General features: G+C 41.7%; 1 protein-coding gene across 6 annotated transcripts in view; it reads right to left on the reverse strand.

Moving 5' to 3' along the window:
* The window catches only part of Armc2 (armadillo repeat containing 2), a 102,997-nt gene that overhangs the window by 10,172 nt on the left and 78,722 nt on the right, over window positions 1–14,103 (reverse strand). For all 6 annotated transcript variants that reach the window (XM_046430333.2, XM_046430325.2, XM_046430349.2 and 3 more), the window contains 3 exons: window positions 2,654–2,972; window positions 1,343–1,465; window positions 782–895 (listed from right to left, as the gene is read on the reverse strand). In XM_046430333.2, coding sequence (XP_046286289.1) covers window positions 782–895; window positions 1,343–1,465; window positions 2,654–2,972 — 556 coding nt within the window. The remainder of the gene's footprint in view (window positions 1–781; window positions 896–1,342; window positions 1,466–2,653; window positions 2,973–14,103) is intronic.

A 14,103-nucleotide genomic window follows, 5' to 3' on the forward strand; every position in this document is an offset into this window, starting at 1 on the left:
TTCTTGCATGGAGTATGTGAGATATACAAAGAGGGTGGTTAGTATAAACACTTGGGTACATGCCACCCACCTAGTTTAAGAAATAGAACATTACATTCGAAACATGTTGTACACCATAAATATATACAACTCTTATTTGTCAACTAAAATAAATAAATAAAACATTACAGATACAGCTTTATGTCTTTGGACATCTCATCCCCTCTCCAAAGGTCTTAAATATGGAGTTTGTCATTTCCAAACACCATTTATGCTTTATGCCATTACTACATGAATACATATACATAAGCAATACCCAAGAGAGTTTTGCATGTTTTAAAACTTATATTGGTGGCATTATTCTCTGTATATCCTATTATCACTAGCTTTTTGCTCCTGTTTAAGTGTTTAAGTGATCTATATTGTATTTATCCTCTTGGCTGCTGGTGGACATTTGGGTTGTTTCCATTTTTTTTTTCGATTATAAGCAAAATGTAATAGACATTCTAGTGCATTAAGGAAAATGTTTCTTGAACCTGTCCCTATGGGAAGAAATGGTGAGTGTAGATGACTTATTTCCATTAAACACACTGCCCTTCCCATGCCGGCACTTGAAGACCACTCACGAGGGAGAGGGGAACACTGCCTAGGTCCATCCCAGCTTCCTGAGCTGAGCACCTCACATGCCGGACAGAATGTAGAGCTTTACATGTCTCAAAGCAGAAACATGTATCCCATTGAAACCATTTAGTTGCTAATTGGCAGAAGTGTGTGCTTATGAATTGACGTGTCATTAACTTACCATTGTTCTGCACAATGAAATCACAGATGTCATGGTCTTGGGAGAGATTTCCAAAAACACGCACAGCTTCCAGGATTCCATCCATGTTGTTACTCACAAGAAGCTTTAAGAGCACTGGATTTGGTGACCAGAAAAATAAAATCAATTCATTTAAGTTTTAATGTAAAGGCTAATGGAGATCAATCTCATACTAAATACTGAGAACTTAAAAATAATAATAAAAGGGGCTGGGGATGTGGCTCAAGTGGTAACGCGCTCGCCTGGCATGCGCAGGGCACTGGGTTTGATCCTCAGCACCACATAAAATAAAAATAAAGATATTGTGTCCACCGAAAACTGAAAAATAAATATTAAAAAAATTCTCTCTCTCTCTTTAGAAAAAAAAGATAATAAAATACAAACTTTAAGGGACTTCAGCAAGAACTAATTTCCCCCCACATTTTAATTTCTTAAGAGTCAAATCAGGCTGTAAGATATTTAGATGTCAGAAAATAGTAATGCCTCCAGTTCTGTGTTTAGTTAATAAAATCAAAACCATCCAAAAACAACTCTGAACCTTACATTGAGCAATAGATAGCTTTTTGTCTTGGATTATGGAATTCTTCACTTGGTAGAAAGACAAATTGTTGATTGTTGCTGTAGTATTGATCACCAGCTCCTCACACTCGTCAAGGGACTTGTATTCTGAAACAATGTGGGGAGAGAGGAGTCAGAGACACTGTGCTCTGTGCGCTGTGTGTGGGTAGAGGCAATGCCACAGAACTGCAGCAGCAGCAGAGCTGGGGACAGACTGCAGCCCGGGCAAGGTCTGTGCACAGGAAACACTGTTTGACACTTTATTTCCCGTGACTCTTCCTGCAGGGAAAGGCACCAAATGCAAGGGGCCACTCCTGATCGTGGCGGGCAGGGCACTCAGCTCCATCCTGCATCCAGGGTATCTGGGAGAGTCAGCCAGTCTAAACCCTGTGTCTGAAGTAAAGCACAGGAAAAGAAACCTCAGCTGAACTGTCTCTGATGCCAGCAGTGTGCCCCTGGCCTCAGGTCCCTCAGGGACTCCACCAGGGAATCTACACTATTCCCCATGCCCCCACTTCCCTACAAAATAGTCCTTAGGTCATGATCCACCCATAACCATTATGCTGTTCTAAACACACAAAATCAATCACATCCCCTCTCCACTATCACCCCAGGCCATCCATCATTCACCTCTACTAGCTTCTCTTCTTCCACTTTTGCATCTAAATCTTTTTTTTTTTTTTTTTTGGTACTACGAATTCAACCCAGAAGCTCTTGACCACTGAGCTACATACCCACCACCCACACCCCCTTTTAAATTTTGAGACAGGGTGTCACTAAGTTTCTTAGGGCCTTGCTAAGTTGCTGAAGATGGCTTATGAACTTGCAATGCTCCTGCCTCAGATTCCCAAGCTGCTGAGATTATAGGCATGTGCCACTGCGCCTGGCTCGGAACCTATTCTTCACTCAGTGATCCTTTAAAAGTAAGTTAGGGGCTGGGTGCAGCCAAACCCTGCTGGGTGCAATGATCCTTTTAAAATAACTCAGTGATACCCTGTCTCTAAATAAAATACAAAAAAAGTCTGGGAATGTGGCTCAGTGGTTGAGTGCCCCTGAGTTCAATCCCCTAGTACTAAACCAAAAAAATAAAGAAAGTCAGCCAGGGACTGGAGATGTAGCTGAGTGGTAGAGCACTTGTCTGGCATAAGCAGGGACCTGGGTTCAATCCCCAGAACCACAAAAACAAATGAATAAATAAATTATCTGATGTTACCCATCTCACAACCCACTAATGATGTCATTTCACTTGGCCAGGCCCCCCTGGGCTGCCCTTTCCTCACCTCCCAGGGCTCTTACCCAGTGTGGTCAGCAGCAGGCCCACGACTTGTGGATTGGTGGCCAGAGCGGGGCCAATGCATGGGTGAATGGCTATGTTGGCCAGCACCCGGGTCAGCTTGATGAGTACGTCCTCCACCTCTGATGGTGGCCTCTGAGCGACAGGCCTATTGGCTCCTGGAGGTGCCTGCCTCTGCGAATGCAGATCGAGTTGGTAGAAGGTCTGGAATAATGAGAGCAGTGTCTCCATGCTCCCTTTCTCTTTGTAAAAGTGTTCCCGAGCCTGGTTATTCTTTGCTGTCAGGTTGCCAAGAATAAAAACAATACGAATAACTAGATCCTGAAATAGATGAAGGACAAAGAGTTATAAGAACAAAGTGATTAGAAAGAAAAGTCATATTTAATTTACTCTTAATTTAGTTAATAGTAAAATGTAACATGTCTGGCTGTTACTAACTCATGCGGTATTTGATTCCCAAAATGAGTGCAAATTGACAGGAGAGTAAAAGGATTTGGTGGCAACAAAAGAATACAAACTGATTGATGTGATCAGTGAGGCCTATTAATTTCACATCCTTCATCCTTCAGAATTTCAATTCTGGGTGGCCTTTTTCTCCCTAGAGAATAATTGGTTGAGTGGGACAATGTGTCATGTAATTCTAAGTTTTGACACTAACAGACTTCTTGAGCATCCAAATCTTTTTCTAAGAATTAACCTCCTGCTGAAGCACTCCACTTCCAAAAGTCAGGCATTTCCCAAAAGTGGATTGTGTCAAAACAGGATTCTTAATTTAGGCATTATTGATATTTGGAACTGGGTAATTACTTGTTATTGGGGTCAGGGGGTCCTGTGCATTGTAGGGTGTTTAAAAGCATCTATCTTCTTGCTAGATGCCAGTAGCACCTCTCCAGAAGTGACCACCAAAATGTCTAATTGTCTCCCAGAGCAACATCATCCCCAGTTGAGAGCCATTGTGTTACACAGGAATGCCACTGAAACAGTACTAAAACAGACCGAAATGAAGGGCCCCTCAGACACTGAGCACTTTTTTATGCTCAGAGTAAAAGTCTTACCCACCAGTAGATCATCTGGGAGGATGAGACTCTTATTTCATTTTTTGTGGTGCTGGGGCTCAAACCCAGGACCTCCCACAGGCTAGGCAAGTTCTCCACACTAAAGTAATGCTTACTGAGGGCTACCACTGGCCTGGGTGACAACTTTTCTTATTATGCCCTGCATCGTGCCCTTGTATAGGCAAGAAACTGGGTCCTGAAGAAACTGCAGGTCACATGACCCGTGAGGGGTGGAGAAGGATTTGAACCCAGGATTACCCAGACTTGGAGTCCTTTCTCTATCTGCACCCTGCCTCCCAGTTAGGGAGTCATTTAGTTATCTCTTCTTTGGCCTTGCCAGCCTGCTGACAGTTATGGGATTATCTCTTTTTAAAATGCAAATATGTGGCCAGAAGGGATTACCATAAACCTGACTTTGTGGATCAGACTGGTACTTATCAGCTGATTGAAGCAGACAAATATGACCGGGCCGGGTACATTTTCATCAAGGCTCACAGAACCATGTGGGACTCCAGGGGCCCAGCGCAGGGTATTGGGTGGGGCAAAGAGACTGGGAGGACTAAGGGCAGAGGACAACTTTTAGATTTGCCTACGACTACTATGCCAATACTAACTTGTTCCTTCTTGTTCTTGAGAGACAAACAAAAAAAAGTTTCCCCTGACACTCACTGGCAGAGAATCAGCAAGGCTCTGCTGTGCAGCTGGGAGCCATTTGCCAACATTAAGACAGGACAGAGCCTAACACTATGGCAAGAACTGGAGCTGATCCAGGACAGCATTCAGTTTTGGAAAGGGTTCAACTCACAGCATTCAACCAATCACAGCCACCATCCAATTAGGAGGATCTGCTGTTTGCTCCACCCTGGGAAAGAGAGTGTCAGTTCTTAGATAATGTCGCTATGGGGCGGGGCCTAGAGGAACACACAACATCGTAAACAAGGATGACATACAGTGCTCTGAAGAATTTATAATCTATTTGAGAAGGTAAGGCTAACCTGTGTGGGGAAACAGCTAAGACCAAAATGGCCAAGCAAGGAGCCGGACAGCGAAGGGGATTATGAATTCCAGCCCTACAGCCAGGGGGTCTAGGTTCACACAGGAACTTGACTCAACCTCAGAGTCCCTGGGAACTCATTTGCAAAATGGGGAAAATATTGCATTGTAATAGTAAACAAGATAAAACAGGCAAAGCACAAGTTAAATTCAGTAACAATTCAGGTATTACATGGAAACCTTCTCACTGTCTTATCAGTAAAATGTTAGTTAATGGCTATAAACTGTGGGACAGACCCAACATTCTTAGAAGAGTTTACAAAAGAGGACATTATGGAGGGATCAGCAGAGTTATCAAGAAAGAACTTGAGCTCAACCTTGAAAAGGCAAAAGAGTGTGATAGTATGCGTAGGAGGGGCAGGGTGGGCAAAAGGAGTCTTAAGAAGGTATAGATGGGGGCCGGGCACTATGTGCACACCTGTAATCCACCAGCTCTGGAGGCTGGAGCAGGAGGATCACAAAGCCAGCCTCAGCAATTTAGCAAAGCCCAGCCTCTAAACACAATACAAAAAAAGAGCTGGGGTCATGGCTCAGGGGTTAAGTGACCCTGAGTTCAATCCACTGTAACAAAAATAAATAAATAAATACATAGGTCCCACCACAGTATTGGGGATTGAACTCAGGGGAGATCTACTTCAGAGGTAGTAGTAGATCCTCAGCCCTTTTTATTTTTTTGAGACAGCTTCTTGCTAAGTTGTTCAGGCTGGCCTTGAACTTGTGATCCTCTTGTCTTGGCCTCCCCAGTTACTGAAATTATAGGCCTGCATCCCCATGTCGTTCTTTGATCACCTAGCCATTCCCCAAAGAAGCTGGAGCCTGTAGGACTTGAACCTAGAACAAGCACACACAATCTGATTGTTATCCTGGAATCCCACTTCCCATAAATCCAACGACCCTTTCAAGTAATTCCTGAATGCCTCCTGGGCTCTGGAAGGAGAGTACCAAGGTAGGACCAGACCCAACAGAAAAAGCAGCTTTCCCACAAGAAATAGAGAGCATTCTCAAGAATTAAGCTCTTTGGTGGAAAATTTCTGTTTTATATTTTCTAAGCTGAGCACCATGAGCAAAATTTTTGTGAATGCTTCACTGTTTTCTGATGAGACACTCTATAGTTCTACTTCCAAAAAATCATCATAATTAATAATAATAATAATAGCAATAATAACAGCAACTAACACAGAATTTATGATGTGACAGGCCCTGATGTGAGGCTTTACATACACAAATTAACTAATCCACTAAAAGTGATGACCCACTTCTGTCATCTGAACAAAGCTATTCAGAGACTCACAGCAGGACAGCAATCTCCCTCACACATTTGATGGCAGTGACAGTGACGTTAACCATTTGGACTTAACCATGTTCCCTGGATTGTGCTCTTCTCTCATTTCCACGAATGTATATTAAATAAAACCGGGAGGACATGATGAGTGATAATAAATGCTTTTTAAGGAATTAATAGCCAGTTCATTCTGACTGCTATAAATCATTACTAGAACTAATCAGTTTACCCCCAAAATGTCACCGCCATATTCTGAAGGAAGCTCAGCTGTACCCCCCCCCCCCCGCCCCTTTTCCCTCTTAGAACTTGCTGCTTCACCTCCATGTAGTGGGCTTGTTTTTCTCTTAATCTAACCCAGCAGGCTGCTCTGCCTTGAATCACCTCCACCTATCACTGCTGATCTGTGCAGAGTATTTAGAACCGATCCTGGCTGTAGATAAAGCAGGTTTTCTTAGTGACCATCGATCTTCAAAATTCAAATTACCTCTACCCACTTGACCTAATCAAGGTAAGCTAGATGCTGCTTTTCTTTTTCTGGAAATTCCCCTGGGCCCTTTCCACTTCTAAAATTCTCTGACTCTAACATCTCTGTGGGTCCTAACATGATGTGGGTTAAGCCCGATGTGGGGAAAAAGAAAGTCTAGGCTGCAGGGCAGGAAGAGTTAATACTGCCACGCTATCTCTTTCCCTGCCTCAGACGGAAGAAGGAGGGAGCGGCTCCTGGCAGCAGCCGTGCCAACTGGAGGATGGCATGCAAGATCAACAAATGGGGATGGCAGATTGTGCCGTTCACAGCACCCAACTTCCAGAAACTGCTGTGCTCGCTGCTTCTGTCCTCTTCCTCAGGGTTGGCTAAGGAATCTTTTCTTTTCACCTTTTCAAATGTTCTCCTCGAATCTAGGGAGCAGGGAATAGGCCAAAATAGACTCAGTCTCACGACAGGTTGGCAGAGCTAGTGTTCCCTTGCTCCCACACCAGGGCTTGCCTTGGCTAACCTGCAATCCTGAAGCAGCAGGCTGAGCAAGAGGGCTCTGCACAGCCTGTACCCCGCCAGGAGCACGAGTGGCCTCAGCTCCACTCCAGAAGTTTCTCCCACTGAACTGAGTCTGCCCTGAGCAGTACTATGGAGGATTATGTGTTGCTCAGCAGCCCAATCCACCTCAAATCTATAAAGTATCACTTAATTAAATAGCCTGCAAAGATTTGTAGAAATTAAACTAAGGCCCCAATCATTGATTTGTAATTCCCCTGTGTACAGTCTTCCATTCCTTTATTCTTACACAATATCTGAGAACCATCCATAAATCAACACTCCTCTTTTATTACATTTTTATTAAATTTAACACAAAGCTGCATTTTCACACCATAACTATGTGGTTTTGAAACAGCACACTGAAGATGAATCAGGAGAGAGAATGTTTTTTTTCCCTAAAGAAGGCAGTCTAGTATAACCAGTTCACATTGACTTTCTAATTTTGCTTAAAATGGAATCAGCCCAGCAACTGCTACAGCCAACCAGAGCTTCGACACATGGGTCCACCTACTGTAGGAGGCCTGGCCTCCACTGAGCATTCCAGTTATAGCCCAGGATCTTTCCCTAGTTCAGCTTATGTTGTGCCCTAATGAGCAAGCATGTTACTTGGACTAAAGGGGCCCTCTAAGCCTGTAGATAAAATTACTTTAACTGGAACAAAATAAGGAGCAGGACTGTGCTGAACAGAATGGCCTATGTCCAGTTCCAATGACAGCCCTTTGTTTTATTTCATTTTATTTTGAGGCAGGGTTTCACTAAGTTGCTGAGGCTGGCCTTGAACTTTCTATCCTCCTGCCTCAGCCTCTCAGTAGTTACAGGCATCAACCACTGTGCCTGTCCAAAACATCACTTCTTTTTTTTTTTTTTTTAATATTTATTTACTTTTTAGTTGTGGTTGGACACAATATCTTTATTTTATTTATTTATTTTTATATGGTGCTGAGGATCGAACCCAGGGCCTCACACATGCTAAGCAAGTGCTCTACCGCTGAGCCACAACCCCAGCCCCCAAAACACCACTTCTTGAAGTACAACTATTACATCATCCCCCTGCCCGGCATCTAATGCTCCATCTGACCTAGTGAGACCACTTCTGCATTACCTCACTTTGCTCCCCAAAGTGAACACAGTCCTCCCCAATTCCCGCACCCTTCCTACAGTACCTTAAAATAGATCATGTGCATAATATTGGTCATGGGAAAGGACCAACATCAAGCTGTCACAGAAAGGATAAACTATGTTCAGCAGACTCCACTTATTTAGGCGAGGACTATTTCTACTGAGCAAAGGAAAACATTTTTAAAAGATTTTCAAGAATAGGTTAAAACTGAAGGGAGTACAAATGGCCTTAAACTCTGTATTCTCTCTAAACCAGAAAATTAAATTACTTAAATGCCCTCTTAAGCTTTGGTTGGAAACTTCTCGCACCTGAGGGTTTGAATCAAGATTTGCAATTTGCATCATTTAATCCAACTTCCCTACCCTTAAACAAATGGTACTTGAGCTTATAGGTGGCTTGAAGAATAGAAAAAAGGTTACCAAATTGTAAGACAGATTGTGCACTGCTCTAAAAAAATGCTAATTAATCCCAGGGCATGGAAGGCAGGTTAACAGTTTGCCTGAGTGTTTAACTATATAAAATGGAAGAATCTGAGATGTTGGAGGCTCAAACCCTACAATCTTAATAGAAAATAATTTAAAACAACAAGAGATAATACTTGATTTCTCCATCCATCTACTCATTCCCCCACTACATGCCTCTAAATGTGGCTATCATTCAGAAGTATCAGGGCAATGCTAGAATTTCACTGTGTTCGGTTCTTTTTTAAGCCAGCAGACATAAATCAGGCATTTGATTCCATGCTGAGTGGGGGAAGAGCCAGTTCCACAAGGGCAAAACAGCAGGACTGGAAAAAATGAACAAGCTCAGGGCTTATTGTGCCGCCTGCCCCGTCAGGGGTGCAGGCCAAGGCCAAGGCTGAAAAAAGGAGCAGCTCAGCCAAGTGCTCTGGGCACCCACTGGGAATGTGCCTGCAGCGGGGCTGGGAAGACAGCCACAGGGCACCTCCTGCCAGGGAGGAGGCAGAGGGCCTGTGGAGCCAAGTTGCCATTCAAAGGCGCCAGGGGAAGGGGTGGAGGAGTCTTCAGAACCAATCCTCTGCGGCCCCAAAGAGAATGGAGGCGAAAGAGAGGTCACTGGTTATCTCTGGGCTGCCAATGGGATGGGATTGCGTTAGAAATAAGGAGCTACAAAAGTGGGGGAGGTTTTGCTTTCAGCCCACACTGTCCAGACATTCCAGGTCTCATTTCTGACACCACAATGCCTAAGAATTGCAAATCACTGTCCACTGCACAGCGGTGGCTGCAAACAACCACTTACCCTAAAAGAAGTCTGACTTCTTGCACAAGCAAGGATGAGCCTGGCAACTCCCAGACAGTGTTTGTAAAGACTCTGACAATGACTACCCAGCATCTGGAAGTTCTGTTTTTTTAAAAACCAAGGAACTCATCATATCTACAAGTGCAGAATGTTAAATAGACAGTGGATTGATAGACACAAGTCATGAGAATGCAGATAAAGGTTGTTCTCCTTGGACAGTGAGTGACCTTTGCAAAATATTGCATCTTGTCTGATTTGAGGCATTTTACCAGATCTCTTGCCCTGTAGATATTTACAGAAGAAATGGGGGAAAATCCCTTCATGTTCTTCCAAAAAACAAACCCACATGTATTTTGCTGAGCTGCTAAATGTAGCAACACTGACGTCAGAGGCACCTCCTAAGGCAGGCTCTGCTTCACAAAGCTGAGAGCAGCCCTGCTTCTTCCTTCGTTATTAAGCCCATCTGTTTGCACATTTGGTTTGTACCAAATGTAGTTTACACCATAAAGCAGACAATATGTGCATATTTCTTAAACGAGATTTGTCATTTAATTGAATTTTGGTCAGCATTTTTACCTAACTCTAAAGTTTAGCTTTCAAAGTGCATCAAGCTGACTAAAATGCTGTTTTTGTGTCTATGGGAACTGGAGTTATTAGTTGGGTCATGGATCTTGGACAAATTAACTGCATAGATATGAGCCAACAAAGTTTCCCCTGTCGTCCCTGTGGAAGTCTGTCATGAGAGCTGGGAGGAGTGGATTCCTTTTCATTGAGACAGTTGATGGAGCAGAACTCCCTGGCTATATAACACAACCATCTCATGCAGACTGAGGCCCGTTCACAGAGGGCTACTATGGTGGTAAAATCTGGACTAATGGACAAATCACTCTCAAATTTATCTGTTGCAAACTTAACAAAGTTTAGTTATGGGTATTTACTGAACTCTCAAACAGGACATCTGCAGGAACACTTGGTGATTATTTTAATAAAAAAATCTTGGTGGCTTTTTCACAAAACAAATGAACCAACAACTCTAGCTTATGTAGCTAACTGCAGTCAATGTATCTCTTGGGTAGGCAGTTCTGAGGGTCTGAGGGTCCTGTTCTCATCCATCCTGAATGGTCTACTTTGAAAGTCTGGCAGAGCACGCTTAGGGAAGAGTCTTATGTACCATCCTGTTTTCTCTAAGAAACTGTCCCTCAGCTGTTGTTGTAAGAGGTAAAAGGCAAATGGGTGTCACCACTTCCAGGGGATGCTGACTTACATCAGTGCCTGGTGGCTCTTGCCAATTTGGTTTCTACTGTCAGGAAGGTCTGCTGTCAGCCAAGCACCAGTAGAGAAAGACTGACCCTTTGTGGCTGATTTGATTAATCACTTTAAAATCTCTTGCATTTTGGGGGGCAACTCGATGCTGTCAATATTGGAGAAAAGCATTTTAAGGAAACACCTTAAAAATGTATAGGTTCCCAAACCTTGCTCATCAGAATTCCTTGCTGGAATCTCTCAAAATTAGTTTCTTGGGTCCCACCCCAGGACTGAATCAGACTCGCCCAGGGTAGGGCCTGGGAACCTGTATTTTTAAAGCTCTTCTGGTGACCCTGATGATAAGGAAGGTTTGGAGCCACTGATTTAAGACAGGAAAGAACTCACCACAGTCTGTTTCTATAAAACTGCTTTTTAAAAAATAATAAATCTATGTTTCTCGTAAATAATTTTCACAACACAGATGTGTAGAAAACAAAAGTGAAACCTGCCTACCCCACCTTATTATCGATGGACTTTATAAAAGACAGATGAAGTATATTCATAAAGACCTGTTCTTATATACAGAAATCAGACTTGACCTTGACAAGAGATAAAGAAAGATAAAGAATAGTTGAAAATTAAAAATAATGGAATTTTTTTTTTTTTTTTACTTTTGATAATGGTTTCTCACATAATTTCCATCCTCCTCCTTTAAAACAGAAAACAACAACAGACAAGGAGGGTGTATTTTACTTGTCCCAACAGCAGTTGGCCCTGGTACTACCTGGATTACTAGCAGGATTTCCCCTGGATGGGCTGTGGAAGCCCTAGTCACAGCTTCCTGTGGAGCTCATCAGCCTGATGAGATCACATTCAGAGGTGTGAGTGACATTTAGGACACTTATCAATATATAGGTCTTTCTTTCTCCCTTCCTTCCTCTGTTTCTTCCTTCTTTCTTTCCTTCTTTTTCTTTCTTCCTTTCTATTTCTGTTTCTATGTTCTTTAAAAACACAGCCATAAGAGTGATATAATTTTGAAATGAGTCTTAGTGACAAGCAGGGCTCTGTGAGGAAGAGCCAGGTTCTGTTTGACAGCAGGGGTATGAAGCAAGCATGAGGACTAACAATGGACACCCAGAAGGACGATCATTCTTCTAAAACAGTAGCCAATGATATCTATTTGTGGAGAATTCACACAGAAAATGAAATAAATCCAGGGAACCGGTCCGACACAGAGAATGCAGATACAGAACAATGTACAAGAAATGGAATAAAAGATTGGTGATTTTTCATGTTCCATGAAACATGGGAATTCAGAGAATGTCTTCATTTGTACTTGAATTTTCCCTAATGTTTCTTATTGTTGAATAGATTTTGATTTAGCATACTTATTTTAGGATTGTAACTATATAGACAATTTCATTTTCACAACCACATTATATTTAAGTATCTAGTAATACTTTTATAAAGAAATTCTCTCATTCAATTACATGACTTTAAATTTAATTTTACTATCTACGTAATCTGACATAATGAAGTTTCAAAACCACTCCTCTAAACCACACTTTAATCTAGAATCATCTGGGGTCCTTGTTAAAAATGCAGGTTTCTAGAGCCCTCTGGAAGTTGATTAAATAAGTTCCTTAGAAACCACACACACAAAAAAGCAAAAATAAAGCTCTTAGAAACATAAAATCTATGCTGATTCTAAATGTTAGGCTTTTAAAACAGAGGCGCGCCTAACCTCTCAGTACAAAGGTAAAATAGGCGAGCTCTTACTGATTGTTTAAGCACTCAGTGATAGCTGTGTACAAACCTCTGTACAAGCTACAAATCTCCCAAAGTATATTTCTACAACCCAAGTTACTCTTCAGAAACATTTCCTAGGGTTGAAACAAAAATAATTATAGGAAGTAGTAATTCTATTTAAGTTGCTGGAGAGCCAAATTACTTTTCAAAGATCAGCTCTAAACCTCACATCTTAGCGAACCTCAGGTGTAGCAAAGTTTTAACCACTTCAAATCAATACACTCACATCAGACCATGGTGTGGGGTTTCTGGAAATTATTTTTATTTCTAGAAAAAGAGTGAAAACAAATCATATTCAATTGGCCACCTGAGCCAAGAGGAACATGAACCTAAGTTACTTTGCTGGTTTGAAGTCATTTAAAATTCATCATTTCTTTTCTGCTCTTGTTTGTGGAAGGCCACCAATAGGAAAAGTATGGGAAAAAAATTCTTATTATTTCCTCCTCCAAACTAGGAAGAAAAAAGTAAATATTTAAGGAAGAAGTAATTGAGTATTAGAAAAAATATTTTATAGCACTTTACAGATTCCAAAATGTTCCACATAGTCAAAATCATTCTTTCAGCACTTATCATGAGCCTACTCTACCGGCGACATTCCAGGTTTATCGAGAGAAGTCTGCTTCTCTTGGGAACTCTCAGTAGTGGGTGAGGCAGCTACACTAATGAAAACCATTTGAAGAACCACAAGAGAAATATTTTTACAAAGATTTATGGGAGCTTTTGGTTAATGATTTTTGGAAGTAGTTGGGACACATAATCACTTCTTTGTAACCTGACCTCTTTCCCTGTGCTTCCAAAATATTTTGGTTTTGAGGAAAATATAAATTAAGTATTTCTCTTACTAGATAAAAATAAAAGTCATGGCTCAAAATTGTAACATTTCAATCTTTTTTTTAATATTTATTTTTTAGTTGTAGTTGGACATAATACCTTTATTTATTTATTTTTATACGGTGCTGAGGATTGAACCCAGCACGTGCTAGGTGAGTGCTCTACCGCTGAGCCACACCCCAGCCCCCATTTCAATCTTTAAGTAAAGGGAAATAGAAGCATTAAGAATATGACTCAGGGGTTGGGGCTGGGGCTCAGTGGTAGCGCACTTGCCTGGCATGTGTGAGGCACCAGGTTCATGAGGCACTGGGTTCAATCCTCAGCACCACATAAAAATAAAATAAAGGTATTGTATCCACCTACAACTAAAAAATATATATATACATATTTAGAAAAAAAGAATATGATATAAATAAAGATAAAATCAACACATTTAAATATTTGTGTCCTACAGGAGAGATCCCATATGATGACAAAGTTGATCTCAAGAACAATTAAAGAATGGGGAGTTTACAAGATTTAGAGGAATATTAAAGTAAGGGCTGAGCATGTAGTGCAGTGGCACAGAACTTTCCTAATGTGTGCAAGGCTCTGGGGTTTTTTAATTGCCAGCAATTTTTAAAAATAAGGAACAGTAGAATAAGATTTCTAGCTTGGAGGGAGGAAAGAGCAGAAGTTCACTGGATTAGACGAAGGGGAATGAAAGGAAGGGAGAAAGGATGGGAATGGGAAAGACAGTAGAATGAATCGGACATAACTTTCCT

This window comes from Marmota monax, unplaced genomic scaffold (genome assembly GCF_021218885.2).
Source record: "Marmota monax isolate L192 unplaced genomic scaffold, Marmota_monax_Labrador192_F-V1.1 WCK01_AAM20220418_F8-fsc00013, whole genome shotgun sequence".
Taxonomy (NCBI): Eukaryota; Metazoa; Chordata; class Mammalia; order Rodentia; family Sciuridae; genus Marmota; species Marmota monax.